The 23,187-nt window shown below is 33.2% G+C and overlaps 1 protein-coding gene across 2 annotated transcripts; it reads left to right on the forward strand.

Moving 5' to 3' along the window:
• The first annotated feature begins 4,814 nt into the window (after window positions 1–4,814).
• LOC133172662 (solute carrier family 12 member 9-like) lies at window positions 4,815–22,035 on the forward strand. Of its 2 annotated transcripts, none has more exons than XM_061307600.1 (12): window positions 4,815–5,105; window positions 10,324–10,458; window positions 11,151–11,285; window positions 11,673–11,818; window positions 13,564–13,771; window positions 15,185–15,292; window positions 15,923–16,034; window positions 17,172–17,329; window positions 17,440–17,522; window positions 17,868–17,992; window positions 19,064–19,256; window positions 19,738–22,035. In XM_061307600.1, exons 1-12 carry the CDS (start codon window positions 4,829–4,831, stop codon window positions 20,890–20,892), a joined length of 2,835 nt encoding a protein of 944 aa, XP_061163584.1. In that variant the 5' UTR covers window positions 4,815–4,828; the 3' UTR covers window positions 20,893–22,035. The 2 variants fall into 2 exon arrangements, with proteins under 2 accessions (XP_061163584.1, XP_061163585.1); XM_061307601.1 differs by lacking the exon at window positions 4,815–5,105 and adding an exon at window positions 7,397–7,700.
• Window positions 22,036–23,187: the final 1,152 nt, after the last annotated feature.

Genomic DNA, 23,187 nt, shown 5'->3' on the forward strand with positions numbered 1-23,187 from the left:
GTAGGGGAATTTCGGCTGTAAGGTTCGAGATTATGCTTCAGAAGATTCACGTAAAACACCACCTGTAAACCCTAAATTAGAACAAGTCATCCTGCAAAATAAATCGTTTGAAAAGCACATGGAAAAAAGATAGTGGTTTAACCAAAAAAAGCGATACAGACTAAGGACTTAGAGCCATTGCTTTTCCTGAGTAACAAATGGTTCTAATTCTAAAACTTCTTACCCTGTACAAATGTCAATATTTACCTGCATTTCTAAAAATTCATAATATGTACAGGATGACAAGATATTTTTCTTAAAATTTTATTTCGTATAAGTTCATAGCCTTTAAAAACAAGTCAGGTTTTTGTTTTTATTTCAAGTCTACGCTTAAAAAAACCTGTCAAGAGATTTGTCCTCTAATCTCTATTATGTGGTTTTCCTTTTTTTCCCTATAAGTTCATATTCTGTAAAACAGTTTCCACATTAAATGACCTCTATCTACCCATGTAAATGTACTTTTGTTGTATACAACCTGAAAATGCTTGAATTTTACATCAATATGTGAAAATATATACATGTACATGTACCTTGCGATTTTATGGACTCTTTCTGAATATTGAAAAGATTTTTAATGCCCCGAAATGATTATGTATTTTTTTTTTATTCAAGTATAGTCTTCTCAATATTTGAGACTTGAGAGACAACGGTTTAACTGTAAATAGTGAACACATATGCAGATAATCTCCTACCAGACTAGCTCAGTTGATTCTAGTTAGTTAATAAATCGTCCCAAGTCTGACTAGATCGCTTCCTGGGTACTTTTACTTACCAGTGTACAACATCCTAGTCGAAAGAGGGCTCAGTTTATTGTTTACAATACACAGCTAGTTCCTTCATGACAAAACTCCTGTTCACTCTGTCTTGGGGCTCTCTGCAATCCAACTGATTGAATATCTGAAAATCGGGGGAATCACTTGTTAATTAGATACAAACAATACACGATATCGAAGGAAACCAAGGCTAAGTAGACTTGAGTCGCATTTTTCTTTCATTAAAGATACACCAAATTTGATTACATGTACCTTTCAAAAGCATTAAAAATATATGAATGAAAAAAATATCATACATATATAAAATTTAAAAGTAAGGCATAAAAAATGTTCAACCGTTTGAGAATTTGTCAAACCATCATGGTTAAATTTGAAACCAAAACGCACAATTTCTGGTAAACAGTGAATTAATTAGAAGTTATTAATAAGTGGTTTACAGTCATCCATCAATAAGATGCAAAAGCAAAAACTGAGTATACACGAGAGGGAGAAAAAAAGTAGTAGACAGAGGAGATTTATGAGTTAAAAAATGTAATTTATTAAAGGGTTGTGAGCAAAAACTGAAATGCAATGAGAGAAATGTACCAACTCGCACACATACTCTGTATAATTATTATATTGTAATTTATATATGTAGTTTATACTAAGATTTTTTTTTACATTCTCCATACCAATCATGCTTTGTAAAGCATCGTGGCAAAAGATTTGAGAACTGTACCTTTATCTGTTTTGATTATCACGTATCTATTTGTTGAGTGGTTTCATCCATTACATTGCCCTTGGACCTCTTAATGTATATTGAAGTAAGTGCTACACGAATCTACAGCTTACTTATATAGGAACATCATTAGGTTGGTAACTGTCCCCCAGTTTTAAGGAAATCGCTCAGTTGAAACATATAAAAGTGTAGCTTTGTAAATAAACATTATTTAAATGTGTCCATTAATCATATTAATATTTTTATTCCATTAATATTTACTAGTATTAATATTCCTCATTTTGATATATTTTTCCTCGTGCAATGAAAAGTAAAAGAAATCCTAATAGTTGATTTATATTAATTTAGAGAGAGAGAGAGAGAGAGAGAGAGAGAGAGAGAGAGAGAAGCACTCAAAACTGAAAACCGATCACAACAAACTACTATTCCATTGATTGCATATTAAAAATATAAATGATTATAAAAGCTTAAAAAAAATAATGAATAAAAAGATAATTACATTCTATTATCCTAGACACGAACATATAAAGCAATCACGCCATACCAATTTCGATCAGAAATTCTGCTTCAGATAAGCTGAACATTATAGCTATATTTCAAAGACAAGATGAGATTTTTTTTATACAGATCTTCCTAATTAATCATCACAGAAACACATAAAATGATGTTTTCTTCCAATGTTGGGTTTTCTATTTTGACAGTTACGCCTTTTGTAGGGATTCAGTTATGTAATTCTTCCAGGAGTGGCTTCCTAAAAGTATTGAATTCACAACAAAAGGAAGAACTCCATTTCTTCTGGGGGTTCAGAATATACTTTGTCGTCTCAATGACTGTAAAGACTCGTCTTTCAAATGCTTTTTGAAATGAGGGAAATCTAAAACTGGTGGGTTTTTTTTAAAAATTTATTTTTAATTCTTGATTTTTTTTCTTTAAGAGGAAGAATATTAGAGGAAAATCTTTTGTGCGGAATCGAAAAATTCTATATTGAGAATAATTAAGTTCCTTCAGTTAAATTAAATGTCAATTTACATGTATAACACTTTTTAAAAAGTACAGTAATTATTCAAAACGAGCCTTTTGGTTCTATACAAAGCACGTGTATTCACTTCTGACATAAAATGGGAAATAACTCGTTTTGATAGCTATATGTAGATGTGAGTAGTTTCAAATGTCACATGGCAGGACTTCTTTGTAGCACAGTACATGTATGTTCGTTATCGACGGGGTCTGTCATGCTGCGTAAATGTTTGTGACAACTCCACAGCTAACTCTCAAGAGCGTCTTGTTTTCTGAAGTTCATATTCCTTTTCATTGCAAAAACAAAAAACAAAAACAAAAAAAAAAAAAAACAAACAAACAAAACAGGATAGGGTCATCAAAATCTTCTCAAAACCACCTTTCTAAGAATGACAAAAGTGAAGATTTCTAAGTTGTTTGAAACAATTCCTTTAAGGTAGGATGGGACTACCAAATTTTAAATAGAGCTGTTCTCAAGAAGTGCAAGACTACAAATTATCTTTCTGTGCACGCATGCTCACATTTTGTGCATACAAGTTGCCCCTTTGGTAGGGATGAGTGCACAAAGGAGGTCCAAAGTTTTACATAGGAATATATAGTAATCTTCCTCAAAAATACCTAGCTTCAAATTTATAACCAAGCATTACCATGTCGTGTATTTTTTTCCAAGCCATGGTATCTGGATAGGAACACAAAGGGATTAAGATTTTTATGCCACCGTAATCAAAGATCCAGGGCATATAGTGTTTAGTCTGTCCGTCTAGATGTCTGTTAATTTGTTTGTCCGCAAAAAACTTTAACTTTGCCCATAACATTTGAATGGTTTATGCTAGGGCTTTTATATATCATATGTGCATTCCTTGTGACAAGACCTTTCTTGGGGTACCAACATATTAATTTGACTTCTTGACATTGGAGTTTGACCTACTTTTGCAAAATTTTACCAAAGTTTAACCTTGGTCATAACTTTTGAACGTTTGACTTTCGTGTGGGTACTACTGTCTTATGACAGCATCTAGTTTACATTCAGTTACCGCCTCTACCAACATTTTTGAACTCTTGTCCTTAACCTTGGAGATTAACCTACATTTGAAAAACTTTGACCTTGGCCTTGAGCTGCCATACTGGGGGTATCAGTGTTTCATAAACACATCTTGTTTCCCTAGAAATATATCAGAAAAATCTTTAAAACTCAAAAACGACGATGATTGTTCTAACTGTCAAAGCAAAATGCAAACATTTCATGTAAAGTGTAGATTTTTTCTTCAAAACTTGGCCCTTGGGGCAGCCGTATGGGATTGGAACTACAAAGTGGCTGAAAAGTTTTATACAGAAATGTACAGGAAAATTCCTTTAAAATATTTTTCTCAAAAACTACAATGCTTCAAAATAATGCATATAGATCTAGAAATATGTACTGTATTGTAAAAAAACCTTTAAAAATATTCTTAAAATTACAAGGCTACGAAGTATACATGTATTATTATAAAGTGAATACATATTCAATTTTGTTGAAATGTTTTCTGCATAAAAGGGAGGTGTCACAATTAAAATGGGTTCAATTATTTTCGTTTATACAAAAAAATATGTCGAAAAATGCAAGCATGCAAAGGTTTAATGGATTCAAGATTGTTCAATATATGACCCCATGGGTAGGATTATGGGTCATTAGCCTCCTGTTTTAGCAATGTTTTATTACACATGTACATGTGAGTAATGACATATCGTGTGAAAACTGCATGTATACATTCTAATCAGTAACCGTGGATGTTAGAATATAATGAGGAATGGTTGTTGCGTTAAAATAGTCGGAGAAAACTTGCACGTTTTATCCAAGTTTGAATAAGATCTTTTTTAAGGTCTCGTATACATGTATATATGCACAATGTACTTCAAGACGATATTAGAATAAACAAGTGACAGGTTTACCAAACTCAATAATACATGTATATACCTTGTATACATAAACTGTATTATTGAACAACATATTTTTGGGATTTAAAGCTATACACATTCATGTAGTTATCTATGACCTTCATGACCCTTCGAATGTGTCGGACAGTGCCTGAGAAAGCTGTGCTTCACTACAAATAGTACACATTAAGGGATTTACTCGACGGTGACCACTACATACGGATACAGCATCCGGGATATGCTTTCCGTTAACCGACCTTGCTCATCTCCGGAAATAAAATTTGTCGCGAAAAGCCCGTGCATGTGCTGATTATCGCTCATGCTGGTATTTCTACAATTCCTTAGGTAAAAGAACAAAGATAAAAGAATGTCTGTGGAACTTGAAAGAGTGATTGGTGATATCCGAGCTAAGAAAGAGGGATATAAAAGTTTCGACGGACCTTCGCCAGAGGATAAAAAGTCGGTGCAGGACGTTTTCACGGGGATTTTTAATTGGTTCCTTTGCCGTCGCAGAAGTGGCTCCGATGTCTCGTCAGAGGAAGGGGGAGAGGGAGGCTCCCCGGAGCGAACACTGCGGACTCTGGAGGGGGTTGTGGCACCGGTGGCGCTTTCTATGTTCAGTGTTTTGCTTTTTCTCAGGATAGGTATGAGGATTTTTTTTTTTAATTTTTAGCAGAGACATAAATAACATGCTATTTATTGATGCCTCTGATTTGATTTAAACATATTTTATGTAATAAACAGATAAATATAAACTACGGGATTGGGCACAAGAAGTTCTAAAAACTTAATTTTCCCTCTTGCTTCCTATGCCTCTGCTCCTATAGGAATGCGATTACGAAACTTTCAACTACAGTCCATATAGATTTAAACGAAACAAAATATACTAATGCCCTGTTCACACGGAGAGTTTAATTCAAATTAAACGTAAGTTACTGCGAATTAAATTTGATTCGCGTTCACACGGAGAATTTAATGCGAATTAGTTTAATTCGAATTAGTTTACTGCGCATTAAATTACCTCGCATTAGCTCCGTGTGAACGCTAAGCGAAGCTAATTCGAATTAAATTTTGACGCATGCGTAAGGACAGAATTAAGTCACAGGTCACATGTCGATGGTCATATATAGGTACTTGTGCTATTTTTGAATGGAAAACAAATGAAAATTATGTTAATCACTAAAATGTGTGCAGACATTATGACATTATGTCAAATGTATACCTGCTCTGCACAATATGACGTGATTTGTAAATGACGTCATAATAGCCTCACTGAATGGCCTTGTTGTAGAAATAAAATTATAATTCGCATAAGCTGTCGTGTGAACGCAATTTAATTCGCATTAGTTTAATTCGCATCATTTTACTTCACATTAATTTACTGCGAATTAAAATCTCCGTGTGAACAGGGCATAAGATTTGATAAACTAGTGTGGAAATTCTCTTGATTATTTCAGGAATGAATTTAATAGCTACCCAATTTATACGGTATAAAGTGGGTTGGGGCAGTTTACGCTTTATAAACCGCGAAGCGGTTTATAAAAAAGCGTATACTGTTCCAACCCACATTATACCGTATAAATTGGGTAGCTATTAATTTCATTCCTTATAATTTAATTTTCATTCATTTAATGTAAGAAAAAAAAGACGATTGCCTTTCAAAAATGACTTCAAACTGTACAAAATTTAAATGTTACGTCAGGCGGATCGATACGTTTTTTGACGCGCGTAATTGTGACGTAGGCAACCCAATTTATACGATTTAAAGTAAATTTTTTATCCAATCAAATGGTGCGTTACAATCAGAATTAAATTATATAGAAATATACAAAATGTATTTGAACATTTTTTTTCGATGTGTAATAGTAAATCAAAAGATGACATGAGTATTTGTCATGAAAAGTAGAACTTCCAGTCAATAAAATAAAAGTCAAGATCCTCTTCTTTTTCTATTTAATTTTTTTTTTAATCCCACGTGTACATGTGCATGGATAATGAATATTACCCACGCATGTTTCTCCAGTTTGTGGATCTTAGTGCGACATATCCAGCAATAAAACTAAATATGATTCAAAAATTCACAGTCAATTAAACTTTAAATTTACAATTTTTTCTTTGGCCAGGTATTTCAAGCAGAATAATTGGCTGTTTCGTGCCGGTTATAACCAAACGCTAGAGATGTTATGATGAGATTAATTAAAAATAGAAGTCTTAATGTATTTTCTATTAAAATATACATGTACATATTATGGTCTGTAAGTCTGCGTAAAATCTATTTTTCTCTTTTGTGCCAACGACAAGTAATTGCATTTAAAAAAATAGAAACAAGCAAAACAAAAAATAAACAAAACAAAAACAAAAGATGAAACAAACTAAAAAAAAAATGATCACATGCGAAAATCGATTTTTTTTTTCTAAATTATTTAATATGCAGATTTTTTTTTCTAAATTATTTAAACTGTAGAACGGGTGATTCCTCGGCACTAAAGTAAACTATTTTAAATTGAAATGGAGGGCAAAACACTGTTAAATAAAAGTTCGATGGGTGAATCAACTCGTTTTCAGTAGAAATTGTTTACAGTTCAACGCACTCTTCATCTGTTCATACTGTAGGTTCATTCCTCGTTTGTCCTTGAACGTTGAACATATGGAGGTGTGTATCAATTTGTTGATATCATTCATATCTAAAATATCTGTAGTTTAAACCGGTAGTTTTTATTTCTGACAAAATACGTATAAACATAACCAAAAGTGAAAAACACAGAGGAGAAGTTTTTTTTTGTTTTTGTTTTTTTTTGTTTTGTTTTGACGGGAAATATACTTCCTTCTACCATGTTGTTCTATCTCTGCATTTAGGACGAATCATGTGACTTCCGTGTCACGTGAGAGAATATACAAATTATTGTGAAAACAGCTGACTGATATGAAGTGAAAAAGAAATGAATCTATTTAAATTCTCAAGGCCATGTCACAGTCATATTCCATTAATGGAGAAGTGTTAACGCCAGAGAAAATGGAAGAGAGCTCGCCACTGTTACCGAGTTCCTCTTACTCCAATAGCTCTTCGGAGCGTGATCATGGTGATGAAGTATGGGCTCTCAGTCGAAGTCTGAGTAGGAATGATGCCGTGGGCCCCAAAATACAGGCACGGGCCACGAGACGAACTCTTGGACTCTTTGCCGGAGTATTTTGCCCCGTGGCCTTGTCAATGTTCAGTACTTTCCTGTTCCTTAGATCAGGTATCTGTAGAAGGTTTGTCAACAGGGCATGTAAAGAATTTAATTCAAATAACCAGGACTACAATTAAGATAACCATGCTAACAATTATATTGATTTTTTAACAATAAATTGTTTTAACGGTTAATGATTTAATCAGAATTTGAAAAAGATCACCCCATAGCATGGAACGATCTAATTAGAATTAAATCCTTTACACTCAGGACTGTACTTTGTTATGTCTCTGCGACATAACAAAATACAGGAACATAAAGGATCTAATTTTAATTAGATTGGGCAATATGGAAGAGAGAAATGATTTTATCTCAACTGAGATTCAACTTAGCTGCATGGATATTTGGACTTGTGCCGACGACAGCATCAGTCCAAATATCCAGCCAAGTCGAATCTCAGTTGAGATTAGGAAATGATTATACTGAAATGGATATTTTCAAGATTGACATGATTAAATTCATTCTGATTCAGGAAGTTGACAAATATCTAGTAAATATGAAATGGAATGCCAGACACCTCAGTCCAACGAAACTTCGGCCCATGGACATATAGGCTCGATGACACCTCGGCCCAGATAGGTCAGCCTAATATTTAAGACAGGTCTGCAAAGCATATATAACACTACTTGATGATAATAAAGGAAAGAGAAGACAATTAGAATGTTAATTGATAAACAAACATGATGCTTTGGCACTTTTACAGGTGCATGTCATTGGTGACAATGAGGGGTTAATTACGGGAATATTTTGAGACATAATTAACAATGAAGTTCACATATCTTTTCATGAATTATCAACCCATCTCAGTGCTTCAGAATGTCAGAAAAACAATGCAAAAGGATAATTCAATTCTTATTTAAAACAAAAAAAAAAGATTATTTTAAGAAATGCTTTGTTAATACACATGCATTCAATTTCATATTACATTAATATATTAAATGTATATGGGCATTTTCCCAAGAAATAGATGTAGACCAATCTGATTTAGTTAGACAATTATCTATCATATATTTTCATAAAAAAAATTATTTAAACAGAAAAAGTGCGGGTTATGTAATTTTTTTCTGCAATAGCTGCACCGTTAATATTCCCATACTAACAAACAAAAACAGACATTTTATTGTTTATATTTATATCTGTATAAATAATCATTTAAAGCAGGATCAAGTAGATTAAATTTTGTATAATTGTTTTGTACATCATTGTATGTTTCATTGATGGAAGAGCCACTGCTCAAGAACTCTGTAGAGGTGATATGTTTAGCAGTGTTTACTAACTGATAAATGACAAATGAAGGAGATAATATTCAGTGGATGTAAATATTAGATTGGAAGAAACAGTTATGTTGAAATTTAATTTTACTTTAATGTATATATTGGGTATCTTCTATAAGAAATAGATATGTAAGTTCAAGACTGATCTGATTTGATCTAAATTTCTATAGTTTAGAGAAATGAAACAATATCATACCCCCCCCCCCCCCCTTCATGTAATCATATTTATTCTCAAACAGACCAATCTGTCATAAAATTTTGCTTGGGTCGAGATGTCTTTTACATGGGCTAGGTGTCAGTAATCTTGGGCCAACCTGTCAGGGCTGAGGTGTTAGATGTGATGGGCTGAGGTGTTAGATGTGATGGGCTGAGGCGTTCATGGGCGGCGAAGTCTGTGTACTATATGTCAAGTTGTCAACATACAATGGTCATTGTGCCTTCCACAATTCCTGTTGTTGTATAAATGGTTTTTATGTAATCATGGTAATTTTTAACTATGAACAGTGGCATTTAGACAATGACAACATGTTTAAGAATTTTGAAGATACATGTAATTCAAAATGTTGATGAAAGATTTTGTTCATCATGTTAATATTGATCAGAGTGTACATTGGCTAGCCCACCATGGAATGTGTAGTGCACAAATAGAAATTCATTCCATGATAAAGACATTTACTCCGTTAGGTTTTTTTTTAAACAGTAGGAATGGATAATAAAAATCATGTTCACACATCTGTCAGATATAAAAACACACTTCCGTTACATGTGCAAGCATTAATTTATGCAAAGGTAAAAGTGAAAAGGTTCATAATTTTGTACTTATTTGGATTTAAAATGCAAGAATTCAAATAAAATGAAAAAAAAAGAAATTCAAATAAAATTATTAAAAAAAAAAAAAAGTCTGCAAATTCTGGATATTCCTTTTCTAAGTAAAATGAATGTGATTCTGAAAATTGCAAATTATCATATAACAAAGAACCCTTGGATGGATAGCCAAGTTAGTTTAATTTTTTTTTTGTTGAAACATATATTTCTAATGTCAAAATAATACTTGAGCATTGACCAGCCCCCCCCCCCCCCCCCCCCCCAAAAAAAAAAACCCAAACAAATGAAGAAAAAAATGGTTCTGATATAAAAAGAAATAAAAACAGGTTTTAAAGTTTTTTAATGTGCTAAGCTAAAATATCAATGCATAGGAACAGTGTTATGTGTTGTAATTGAAGGTTGTTTAACAAAATGTTTGTATAAAGTATGATATTTCAAAGCAAATGTAGAAAAAATATGAACTTGATAGGGTACTGAGAAGTCTTTTTTCTAACATGATTTAATACATAGTGATTATGTATATTATTTTGCAGGTTTTGTGGTTGGCCAGGCAGGGATTCTAGAAGCAGTGTTACAGCTTGTTTTAGCCTATTTTATCTTGGTGATGACAGTACTGTCAATCAGTGCCATATCAACCAATGGGGCTTTAGAAGGAGGTGGAGCCTACTGTATCCTTGAGAATTTATTTCATCCTCAATTGTTTAAGAACACTCAAATTTTTTTTTTACTGCACTTGAGTTTAAAAACATTTAAAAATAGTTGGGACTCTTACAAATGTTTACAAGTGCTAAAGCATTTGATGGACTGTCAACATTTGAAATGGTCACAATATCAAATGATAAATTTAGGCACCACAGCAAATCTAGTACATGTATAGATAGAATGATAATGTCCTATGCATCCAGTTTAACAATAGAAAATTTGTTCTGTACATGTTTGGGTTAGCAATTTAGCAAAATACACAGGGGCTATAAGTATGAACAATTCAGAGAGTTCTGAATGTTAACATGGCAGATCGGTTTGAGGCAAGTAAAAAAAACTTTTGAAAAAATGTATTGAATTATTCCATTCTTACCTGAACCAAAAGTTCCTTTAATTTATTTTTGGCATTTGTATTCATCTGTATATCTGTCTGTAACCTTTCACATTTTCAACTTCTTCACAATTACTGGACCAATATCATGAATATTAGCCAAACTTGCCACGTAACATTCCTGGATGAAGAAAATTGTTTAAATGAATGAATATGTTAAACAATACATGTATTTTAATTGGGTACATTTCTAGTTAACACAATTCCTGCAGAGTATGAAAGAAAACTAGAAGAACATTTGCTGACTACTTCCTTATCCCGAGTCAGATATGATAAGCCGGGCTTTGGGTCCTGAATTTGGAGGAAGCATTGGTTTTCTATTCTTTGTGGCCAATGTTTTAGCAGTGGGTCTTTATGTCACTGGTTTTGTAGAAGCCATGATTGAGAATTTTGGACCTGGAGGTAATCAATGATCAATTGTAAATTAAGTGACTTTGCATTGGTTTCTATACATACCCGGTAATTCTTGTGAGTGTGACATTTTCACCAAACTGTACATTAATCAATTACTTGTTTGAAATGGCCAGTCTCTAACTATCATGAACTATTATTTACATGTAATACTTTAATGCACATTTGTATCATTGCTATATATGACTTAATTCCAGTACAAAACAAGAGACTTTGGCTCAGTTTGTCCACTTCATCGTTGGTTTTTAAGTTGGGACATTAGTGCTTATTTTTGCTCTTTGAAGTGTAAATTCAGTTTGTTACAGCAGAAATTGATCACTTATCTTAAATATTTCTAAGACAAGTAAAAAACCAGATTTCTTTTTTCATGATTAATAGGGACCATGGTAGACCAGCCATTTTTAAAGGGAGACCATGATTTCTGGTACAAGTACCTATATTGTACGATAGTCCTCTTTGTGTGTCTGGGAATCTGTATTGTTGGAGGTGCCATGTTTGCCAAAACATCATTGTTAATATTTTTGGTAAGTATTGTTAGTAAATGGTTTATGGAAAACAACATACCAGGATTTCTATTTGAAGTATTTAGTTTTACACATACACTTTCATCTCTCACTCCCTGGTGATTTCCTTAAAACATTACAGGATATCAATTGCTCTGTTTCTTTAAAGTTTTATCAACTAACATTAATTACATTAGTTTAATGTCGCAAAAATCATTCCGTGATGTCTTTGATGGGAAGTACACCATAGAATGATTTTCGAAACTTGGCATAGTTATAGTACCAAGATTTTGTGCATGTTTACACTTTAAGAATTATATTTCCTGTACATGTCTGCATTTCATTTTTCCTTTTTTGTGATGAGAAATGAAACGGAAATAGGAAATTCACATCTTTTAAACTGAAAGCATTTATTTTTATACTGGTGAAAGTACATATACCAGTACCATGAGTATGTCTTCATGTGTTCCATTAAACAATTACATTTGTTTGTATGGGAATTAACATTGTGGCTATTTCAGAGAAAGCACATAACCCATTTATGTAATTTACATTGTGCTTTAGTTAATTTTTCTGGAATGGCTCCAACCATTAATTCCCATATTAACAAGCTAAGGAAGACATTTTAATTGTTTATATTTACATCTGTATCATTTATAATCATATAAAGTAGATTTAAGTACTTTGTATAATGTTTAAGTACATGCACTTAGAGATTTTAATTGACATTCCATTTACCACTCTATAAAAAAAAAATAAAATTTTCTACCATAATGAGAACATTTGTTTAAATATTTTATTAAACATGCATGCATTGCAGGGATAGACATGGAACTTAAAGCGACAATTATTAATTACTGCAAACGTTTTGAAAAGAACAAATGTGAAGAAATACACTACTGTCAATTTGGCAAGTTGAGCTACTGGGTACCAGCAAAAAATTTCGATCCTGCATTTGTACATTATTTAACCTGTTAACACACACTGCCATGCGGCAATAACCCTCCGTTTCCTTTTAAAAAAAAAAAATCATATTTTGAAAATTATTTGCGATAGGATCATTCTGTGATTCGTGATTTTCAGCATTAACTGTGAAGCAACGCTTAAGGAAGATAGTTGCTACGAAACATACATCTTACCTTGATCAGGATACAAAGTGTTACACTGTACCTATATTCTGTGCATGAATAATCTAATTTCCTAACAAGTTAACAAAATTTTGTTAGACGTAGAGCGTATTTCCTACGAAAGAAAACAACGAACTCAAATTTAAAATGAACGGTATATAATCCAGCAGAAATGCTACCAAGGAATTTCGAATGCAAAAGCATTGTCAGTCAGGTGCGTGGCGGAAATCAAGTGTTCAATTTATTGTTTTATTTATAAATTAATGTAAACTAAATAAATATGTACATTTGTATGAAAAAAATTCACTTGCCCGATCGGACAAGTATGTCGACAATTTCACTTGCCCGAATTGAGAATTTACTTGTCCCGGGCAATCGGACAACCGTTAATGTTGATCCCTGCATTGGTACATGTATGTGTATGACTGAACACTTAATTATATAATTACACCTTAATTAGGTTAAAATAAAGTGAAGTAGAAAAAAAACCCAGAATTATATCAACTGGGAAAATAAGACTGTAACTGTTCATAGTGAGAGTGCTGCATCTGATGTAAAATAGAAAGATCGTTAAAAAATATATAAAATTGCTTCATGTACATGTTAAATAAATGTAATTAGTCCAAATATGTATTGTAGATTGTTGTGATATGCCTTCTGTCTGTGATTGTGAGTGTGTTTGCCAAAAATTCTACGACACCAATAGAATACGCACAACAGGCAAAACATACTCACGAGAGGAAAAACGTATCTCAGTTCTGTTATGAGGTCAATGCCAGTGGTTTTGTACAAGATTCAGCAAACTACACTGGACTCAGGGCAGCTACATTCCATGATAATGCATATTGTAAGTTTTTTGACTTCGTAATTGTCTTGCATTACACTGTATTATCAAAAATAATAAGACTGCGGAACATTAACTGGCAAAATTGGAAATATGCAGCTTACATCATTTCCATCTGTCACAGTCAAACACTTGATGATATACAATGAAATGGGCGGGTACAATTTGACACGGACGTCTGCGAAAACATTGGATTGAAATTGCAATTCGAAATTCATTTTCAATCCACCTGAGCTTTTTTTCGCAAAGTTATAATGTATGATTGAAACGACAAATAATTTCAGTTCCCAAATGCGTATAGTTTGAAATTAATGTATAACAATTTTCTATTTTGAGGACAAACAAAAGTTATAGAAGATATAGCTATATGTATATTCTTTTAGGGGAAGACCATATGATTCTAGAAGTTGGGGGGGGGGGGGGGCTGGCAAATTTTGTCGAATCAGATTATTTATGGTTATGTCTCACATGAAAGAATATATTAAATATTTGTAGGATGACAAAAGACATTATTTATTTTCTTCACTAAAAAAAATTTGAAATTCAATTTCAATCCATCTGAGCTGTTTTCAAACCTTAAGTGTGAATGTATGATTCAAAAGACAAATAAATTCAATTCCCAAATACATATTGTTTGAAATTCATATATATATGAGTTTTTTAGCCTATAATTTTAAGGACACGTCAAAGTCCTAGAATACAGAGATTATTTTTTCAGGAGATTCTAGAAAGTGGGGGTGTCAAAAATTGTCGAGTCAGATCATGTCTTCACATGAAGAATATATTAATTTCTAGGATGACAAGAGCTTTTATTTTTTAGTTTTTTCTTCCCTGAAAAATGTTTGACCAACAAAAACAGGAAGGGGTTGTCCAAACTAATATAAAACGTTCTTAATTATTCATTTCCAAGATCGTTCAGCCCCCCCCCCTCCAAACCCCCAACTACCCAATACACATATACCAAACAGAAATCAAATATTTGTCCCTTTATATTTCTTTAAAAACATGGGATAGAAAATTCTGATTTATACATATTTCAAATTATTTGTCTTCTGTGCCAATCAGTAACACCGTGCGTTCTAGCGTAGCTGAGATGGATTGAAAATGAATTTCGAATTGCAATTTCAATCCAATGTTTTCGCAGACGTCCGTGCCGAATTGTACCCGCCCATTTCATTGTTTTGACTGTAACAGATGAAAATGGCGTAAGCTGCATATTTCCAATTTTGCCAGTTAATGTTCCGCGGTCTTAAGATTGTTGCAATATTACTAGATAAGAATAAAGTTAGCTTTTAGTGGAAATTGCTTTATTGTTTTGAAAATTTTACTGTTTTGAAAATTTTCAATTGCAGATTTTAAAACATAAATAAGACTCTTATAAGAATTATTTAGCATCAAATTCTTTGAATTTTATAGCACATTATGAGAAGGATTACACATCTAAGGACATGATGACCTTTGCCTCTGTGTTCGCCATTTTGTTTAGCAGTGTGACAGGAATTCTAAATGGTGCAAACATGTCAGGTCAGTAGTCATCACTAAAATCAAAACACAAAAAAGAGTTATGTATGGCTTTGAATTTGTGCATTTTTATATCATTATTATGTTGATGTGAAATGGTCCATAATTTTTTGCTATTTGACAGTGTGATTTAAATTGAAAATACATTTGATTCTGAAAAAATATCGTTCACATTAATTTCAACATGTACTAATATATCAAGATGCAGTTCATAACCATGCATGTAAACAAAAATTTTCCAAATATTTCATGTTGAAAGACAAATGACAACACTTGACACCCAATCTGATGAATAGGTGAAACATACTGAACTACCTGCCTTTAGCATTAAACTGTTTTAAATCTGTCAATAAACGGAATTTACTTCAGTTTTAAAACAGTGTTCTGCCCATACCCAAGAATTGTTTTGATCCAAAACAGTAATAAATAAGGCTTGAGTTGTTTATGTTGGCAAACTACATTTGAAATATTTTTTCTTTATTATATTTCCAATTTTACTTATAAAAAATCACCATGACTGTTTGGTATTAATTTAATAAGAAACAGAGTAAAAACAATATGTTCCCAAACTTCATTTGGGGAACATAATTAAGTTGAAAACTGAAACTAGAGAATCTTTTTATCTTTCTGTAGGAGAATTAAAAGACCCGAGTAAAGCTATACCCAAGGGTACACTGTATGCTGTGATGTTTACCTTTGCAACTTACTTCATTGAAATCATTCTGGTTGGAGGTTCATGTGATAGGTAGATATCCAAATCACTTGTGTGTTGAACATTACTTCAGGTGAATAATATTGTAAGAGCAAAGATAATCCTTTTTATGCTATTGTAAATAATGCAAGTTTATAGAGAACACAAGTATAATGAATTTATACCTCGAATTAATAGTTTTGCCATCGGTTCAAAAAAAAAAACTCAAATTATTGACTGGATAAAATATTAAAGCTATTTCAGTCTGATCTTCATGGTGATTTACTGAAACCATGTGCAATTCTTATGTGTTCCATGTAATTTTCTTTATGTTTATAGCTCTACTAGTTAAAGACCAGTAGAGCTTATAAGATGGAAAGAGGGGCATCATTCCATATGTCTATCTGTAAACAATTTTTAAAAATGATACTCCTCATACAGTTTTTGTTCCATTTAAGTTTTACTTGAAACAAAAATAGATTACAACAAAATATTTTTTTTTTTAATTTTGTGATTTTGATTTCAAGAGAAAGTGTTGCCTTGGATACTAAGCTTAGAAATTTCTTTTAAATTCTTTCAAATTCCACTTCTGCTACAGTTTTGTTTAATTTCAATAAAAGTTGGTACACAAGTAGATTACAATAGAGAACATTATTCTGAGTAATTAGTTTTTCATTTTGACTATTGGTTTTGCCATAGTCACTTACAATTAAAATTTCTTTAGATAGATAGCCATGTCTCTTAGAGTTTCCGTCTCAATAGAATTTCAAATACCTACAAGTAAATGACACAAAGATAGACTATATATGACATCAGTTTATCAACTTTTGATTCCTGTGTTGTGTTTCATACTAAAATATCAAATTTCTGTGAAATTCTTTCAAAACGCTTATCCTCCTACAGTTTTGATCTGACTCTTTATGCTATTCTGAGACTCCAGCTTAAAGTGATGCCATGTTGCCATGTTTTCTAAAAATGGACTATCTGTGAAAATCTTTAAAAGTGTTACTCTTAGAAAATTACTGGTTCGATTTCAATAGAACATAGTTGAAACACACCATGAATTATATACACTGTAATTCTGTAAATCCAAAGTGACTGAGGTCCAGGTGCATCTTTTCTCTTTCTGTATTTTATGTACAAACCAGTAGAGCTACAGTCGCAAAAGTTACCGGTAATTTTCTTCTACAGGTGCCTTCTGCTGAACAACTATATTTTTCTACAAGAGATCAACCTCTGGAAACCTTTCGTTTTGATAGGAATATTTGCTGCCACTTTATCTGCTGCTTTGGGTAACCTTATTGGAGCCTCCAGGATTCTACAGGCCCTGGCAAATGATCATTTGTTCTGTGGGTTCTATTTTTATTTTGAAAAAATTGAAGCAATCTTGGAAAATACACAATTCCATGAATCCTGTTGCATTCATCTGCTTCTGCTTAAAGCAAATTGTTTTTTTCAGGGTTTGTTCTGAATCCTGCATCCATCACCACAAAGTCAGGGAATCCTTATGTTGCAGTTCTTATATCATGGTTTCTTGTACAAGTAAGTGATCATTTTCATACTAACACAGATTGCCAGAAGAAGAGCACTAGTGCAATGAAAATAAAAGTGCATTTCTTTCTTGTTACAATAAAATTCAAAAAGGAACGAGAGGTTTTTTAAAAAAAAAAAAGAGCAATCTTCAGTACATGTATTGCTATAAATATCCCCAAGTTTCACTACCTAGTTTTCCTTGCAAATAGTTCTTGCCACAAACTATTTATTTCATCATTTATGTTTTTCAAATAATTCCTCAGTCACGAACATTAGTCTTCGAGGATATATTTTAAACTGACAAATCATGAAGAAAGTTGTTGAGAATAATAGTTGGTAATCTTTTTTTTCTAGTTGGTACTGCTGGTAGGTTCACTTAACGCAATAGCCCCTGCCACCTCTGTGTTCTTTCTCATGTCCTATGCCTCAGTGAACTTAGCATGTCTGGCCCTGGAGCTAGCTTCAGCACCTAACTTCAGGTAAGGGTATTAGTACTCCAGAGCAGAGAAGTTTCTGAATTATCTTATTTCTTTTCTCTCATGATATTTATGTATATGCACCTACTATGTTGTTTGCTAACTGTAATATCCTTCTAAAACAAGTTTTGTATAAAGAAAGGGAGATAACTGATAATTGCTTCATCTCCAGGTAGCAGGTGCTCATTAATATATGGTCTCAGTGGGAATTTGAACCATTTTTATACCCCCTGAAAATGAGGGGTAGAAGAAGTATATAAGAATCACTTTGTCTCTGTGTTTGTTCATGCAATTTTGTCTGGAATTTGTAAGCTCATACTTATTACAAAGATTGTTTATGATATGAGAAACAAGAAGGTTTTTTCCATTACCTGAAGGTGTGCTCTACCTTTGATAATGGTCATTTGGGTAAGGTCAAGGTCATTTGCAGAAAAGCTGTAAAATTTGTGTCTCTTCCCTAACTTAGAGAGAAACATTGGATGCTTATATATCAATCAATTACTGCTTATAGCCTAGGGATAAGTCATTACCATTATTCAAGGTCATTTGGGCAAGTTCAAGGACACTGGTAGGAAAATGTTGAATTTTCTTTTCTGTTTCATAATTTTGTAACAGAGAAACACTGAAAGCCCATACTTAACGCAAAGAATATTTATGACAGAGTATGAGGTGAGCTTGACCCAAGATCATTTGAACAAGTTTAAGGTCACTGACAGATTATTCCTTTGTGGGCCCTATCTTGGTAAAAGACAAACATTGAAAGCTCATAATGTGGAAAAGATAGCTTCTGACCTGAAGACATGATGTGACTGACTCAGAGTCATTTAGACGATGTCAAGTCAATAGCAGAAAGTGAATAAAATTTAAAATCCTTATCAGGTCCGTATCTTTGTACGAGAGGGATATTGTAAGCTCATAGTTGGCACAAAGTTAGCTTATGGCTGAAACTGTGTCAGCAAGGAGTATCATTTTGTGAGCTCACTCACAGTTCCTTCTTGTTTGGTTTTGGGGAAGGATAATCAATGAGTAATATTTCCTTTCAGAAATAAGGAAAACTTTTTTTTTAATTTTTAGACCCACCTTTAAGTACTTCACTTGGTACACCTGTGTGTTTGGTCTGATAGGGTGTATATTGATGTGTTTTCTGATCAGTCCCATCTACACCTCAGCCGCCATTATTGTGATGCTTGTACTGGCCATTATCCTTCACTTCCGGTCACTACCGACACAGTGGGGCTCCATTAGCCAGGCTCTTATTTTCCACCAGGTGAGGATATAGCAAATATATCTACATGTGTGTTTTTATAAAGTCAAGTTTTCACCAATCAAATATTCCAATACACATAGAGGTCAAGTTTTTACCTATCAATTGTTCTGATACACATAGGGGTAAAGTTTATTGCCATTCAAATGTTTAGATACATTGTACACAAAGAGGTAAGATTTCTACCAATCAAAATGTTCAGATACATTCAGATAAATTTCTCTACATATGGAAGTGTACATCATTTTACTAGATAGGTTGCGTTCTTCAGATTAAGGGTCAGAAGACTTTACATTAAGTCATGTACAACTATTTTTGGCAACTTCAAGTGGAAAATTTTTCTAAGATCAATTCTGCAATAAATGAATTTAGATTCAGTTTTTGTTAGGGAAATAAACTTCAATTTATTTTGTAAATTCTAACTTAGTTGATGTTCGGTAAACTAATTTTTTGAAATATGAACTATGAACTGTTATATATGTAGGTAAGAAAATACCTGCTGATGCTGGATTCAAGGAAGGCCCACGTTAAGTACTGGCGTCCTCAGATCTTACTGATGGTGGCTAATCCACGCCAGTGTTCAGAACTCATCCACTTCATTAACGACATCAAGAAAGGTGGATTGTATGTGATTGGCCATGTCAAGCTAGGGTCTCTAGACTCATACCCCAAAGATCCAGTTCTGGAGGAAAATTCAAAATGGATGGGGCTGATAGACTATCTCAAAGTGAAGGCATTCGTGGAGGTTACCATGGCAAATTCTGTTTCAGAGGGTCTCCAGCACTTGCTGAGGTTGTCTGGAATGGGAGGCATGAAACCTAATACTGTTTGTTTTGGGTTTCTAGATGATGCTAAACCTAAGGATATGCTGAGCGTTGAAAGTGCTGGAAGGAAGCGACGCTTTTTTACACGTTTGGAAAGTGGTAAAAAAGAAAGCATTGACAATCTGTTCATGAATGTCAGAGGGGAGGGTGATCCTCGAAATTTAGCTTCTTTAGAGTATGTTAAACTTATTTCTGATTCATTAAAAATGCAGAAGAATGTGTGTTTATGCAGACATTTTGATCAGTTAAGTAAGCAATCCATTGTACATTCCAAGAAGCAACTTTTCATTGATGTTTGGCCAGTGAATCTCTTCCGCCCTGACACTGCCAACTTCTTTGACAATACCTGTCTTTTTATGCTACAACTGGCCTGTATTCTAACCATGGTACCTGGTTGGAAGTCCAAAACAAGTCTAAGAGTTTTCTTGTGTTTAAATGCACAGACAGACAACACTCTCCAAAAGCAGCAGAAACTAGACTGCTTTCTTCAGCAGCTCAGGATTAAAGCTTCAGTGAAAATCGTTACCTGGGATCACCTGGTACAACATCTACCTGTCATGTCAGGTAACAGCAATGGAAAACTTAACCTGATGGAGAAATTCCACCCAGTACCAGAAGAATTCATCAGTGCAATTAACCAAATGATTATTTCTTACTCCAGCACCACTGCAGTAAGTTTTCTGTACCTCCCCATACCCCCCGCTGAATCCAGGGATAATGAAACTTATCTAAACAGCCTGAAAATGTTGTCAGAAAATCTCCCTCCCACTGTGTTTGTACATGGGTTACATCCTGTTACTTCTACCACTCTATGATGGCTCATCATTCAGGTAATATACATCTATAAAGGTATGAAATTGATTTTGTCAAATGAATGTTGTCATATAGATTCCAATTGTCACTGGTAAAACTTTGAAACTTATTGTACTGCTGTGAGTTAATAAGTGCTATTCAATTTGAAACCACATTCCATTGTATTTGTATTGTTTTAATGTAAAATGTTGAAATTTAGCATAACATTATGACTGTGATATTTATGTAAAAAAAAATTTGATTTGTAAGATTTCATTATAGCAACGTAGTGCAATGATAGTATGTATGTGTATTTCATTAAGGTCTGATGACATGTTGCTCTAATATCTGTTTTGTATTACAGCAAATTAATCATAAGTATTATTGTCTTTTGATTTTTAAACTGTTTTTAAAATCTTTAAGTAGATGAAAGATACCAAAAAATTGTGATATTGGCAATGCTAGTGATTTCCATTAGGATTATATAGTAAATAGCATCCTCTGGTATCTTGCACAAATGCCTGGTAAGGTACCTTAATTTTTTGTGAGAAATCTTGTTAAAGTAGCAATACTTCAATGACAAATTCTTGGAAAACATTATATATTATTGAGGAATGTGTCATCTGACCTTAAACAAGAGAGTAATCATTTCTTGGTAGTATTGTATTTACAGATAACAGTGTTATGTAAAGAATTACCTCATTTTTAGTGTCAATTTTAATGATGATTCTTGTATATTAAAAGTGCTTGTAGTTTTGCTCCCTAGTCTACAACAATGTTATTATGTACAAGTATGTTAGTGTAAGTATTTACATGTACATGTACAGTAAAACCCGCTTATAACAAAGTGCCAGGGATAGACGATTTTGCTTCATTATAACTGTAATTCATTATATCCATTAAGTTTACAATATATTTTAAAGTCATGGAGAATAAAAATCACTTCGCTATAAGCATTAATTCATTTATAAGCGTGTTCGTTATAAGCATATTTTACTGTATATGTATAATCAATCATGTACTGGGATACATGTATTGTACAATGATTCTTTTAATATTATACATGTAGAAAGTCACTGCAAGTGCAAAATACATTAATTTTCATTGAGAGATTATAATTAAATGTGTTTTAAGATTTTACATGAACAAAACTGGATTAAATGCTATAACTTAACCATAAATTTTGTGTTTGTTACTTTATACAGTTATTCAAGGTACACTGAACATGTACGTGTATCTAGTCAGTAGCGGGAAGCGTTTTTGAAACAAACTGGAAATTACAAAACAAAAAAGCAAATATATCGTCAAACCCCCTCACTACTAACTCCGTCACCTTCTGGAATTTCTTGATCATTCTACCGGAATGCAAATTTCGCCAAGCGATGGGTCAGGAGCCAAGAACGCCTAATATGCATGTAATTCTCGTGCGGCTGTCTTTGTGTCTGACTCTAAGGAGGCCTATGCATGTAATTCTCGTGCGGCTGTCTTTGTGTTTGACGTCAGTGGGCGGGGACTGTTGAAATTGACATGTGAGGCCTTGTGTAATTTAAATCTATTAGTCTACATTTTTAAAATCTAAATTTACAATTTTATTTCACAATGAAATGGAAATATAAGGAATCACTGTCTAGTTAGTAGAGTATGCCAGGGCATCAACGATAGTTGGAAACGTGGGATAATTTGCATAACGGGCTTTGCCCGTTATGCAAATTATCCCACGTTTCCAACTATCGCCCGTTATGCAAATTATCCCACGTTTCCAACTATCGTTGATGCCCTGGCATACTCTACTAACTAGACAGTGATTCCTTAAATGTACCTAATGATAATACTTGTATTTCTCCACTGTGTTCATGTAGGGAGATTGAAACTATCGAACATTTTTTCTTTCATTGTAACAATTTTATAAGAGCGCGAAATAGAACTATTCTTACAATACCTCATCATATAACTGTCGATATATTACTTTATGGTTCACAAAATCTTTCAGAAAGGGAAAACCAAAATATTTTCTTATAGTTCAAAACTTTCTGATTGAAAGCAAAAGATTTTAAAGACACATCACTTGATATTTTTTACCCATGCGCGGATCTTGGTTGGGGGGGGGGGTGTCCGGAATTTGCAAAATTATCAAATGTATATACTAAACCAAGTAAAAGTGACCTTGGACCCCCCCCCTCCCCTGGAAATCGGGGATCTGTGTTAAGTTGGTATGAAAAGTCATAGGTACTGAAGCTTTAGAAGTCAACTACTACCCCCCCTACCCCCCAAATTGGTTTATCACATTTGCGAAAGTGGTTTTGGGTTTTGTTTTGTTT

Source organism: Saccostrea echinata, unplaced genomic scaffold (genome assembly GCF_033153115.1).
Source record: "Saccostrea echinata isolate AGI-Se365-2 ecotype Australia unplaced genomic scaffold, CSIRO_AGI_Sech_v1 ptg000054l, whole genome shotgun sequence".
Lineage (NCBI taxonomy): Eukaryota > Metazoa > Mollusca > Bivalvia > Ostreida > Ostreidae > Saccostrea > Saccostrea echinata.

What these genes read in the sequence shown, in the direction of transcription:
- LOC133172662 (XM_061307600.1), top strand. Translation starts at nt 4,829, where the DNA reads ATGTCTGTGGAACTTGAAAGAGTGATTGGTGATATCCGAGCTAAGAAA. An exon ending in CATCATTGTTAATATTTTTG is followed by an intron (nt 11,819 to 13,563) that starts GTAAGTATTGTT and finishes TATGTATTGTAG; the next exon opens with ATTGTTGTGATATGCCTTCT. An exon ending in GTTGGAGGTTCATGTGATAG is followed by an intron (nt 16,035 to 17,171) that starts GTAGATATCCAA and finishes TTTCTTCTACAG; the next exon opens with GTGCCTTCTGCTGAACAACT.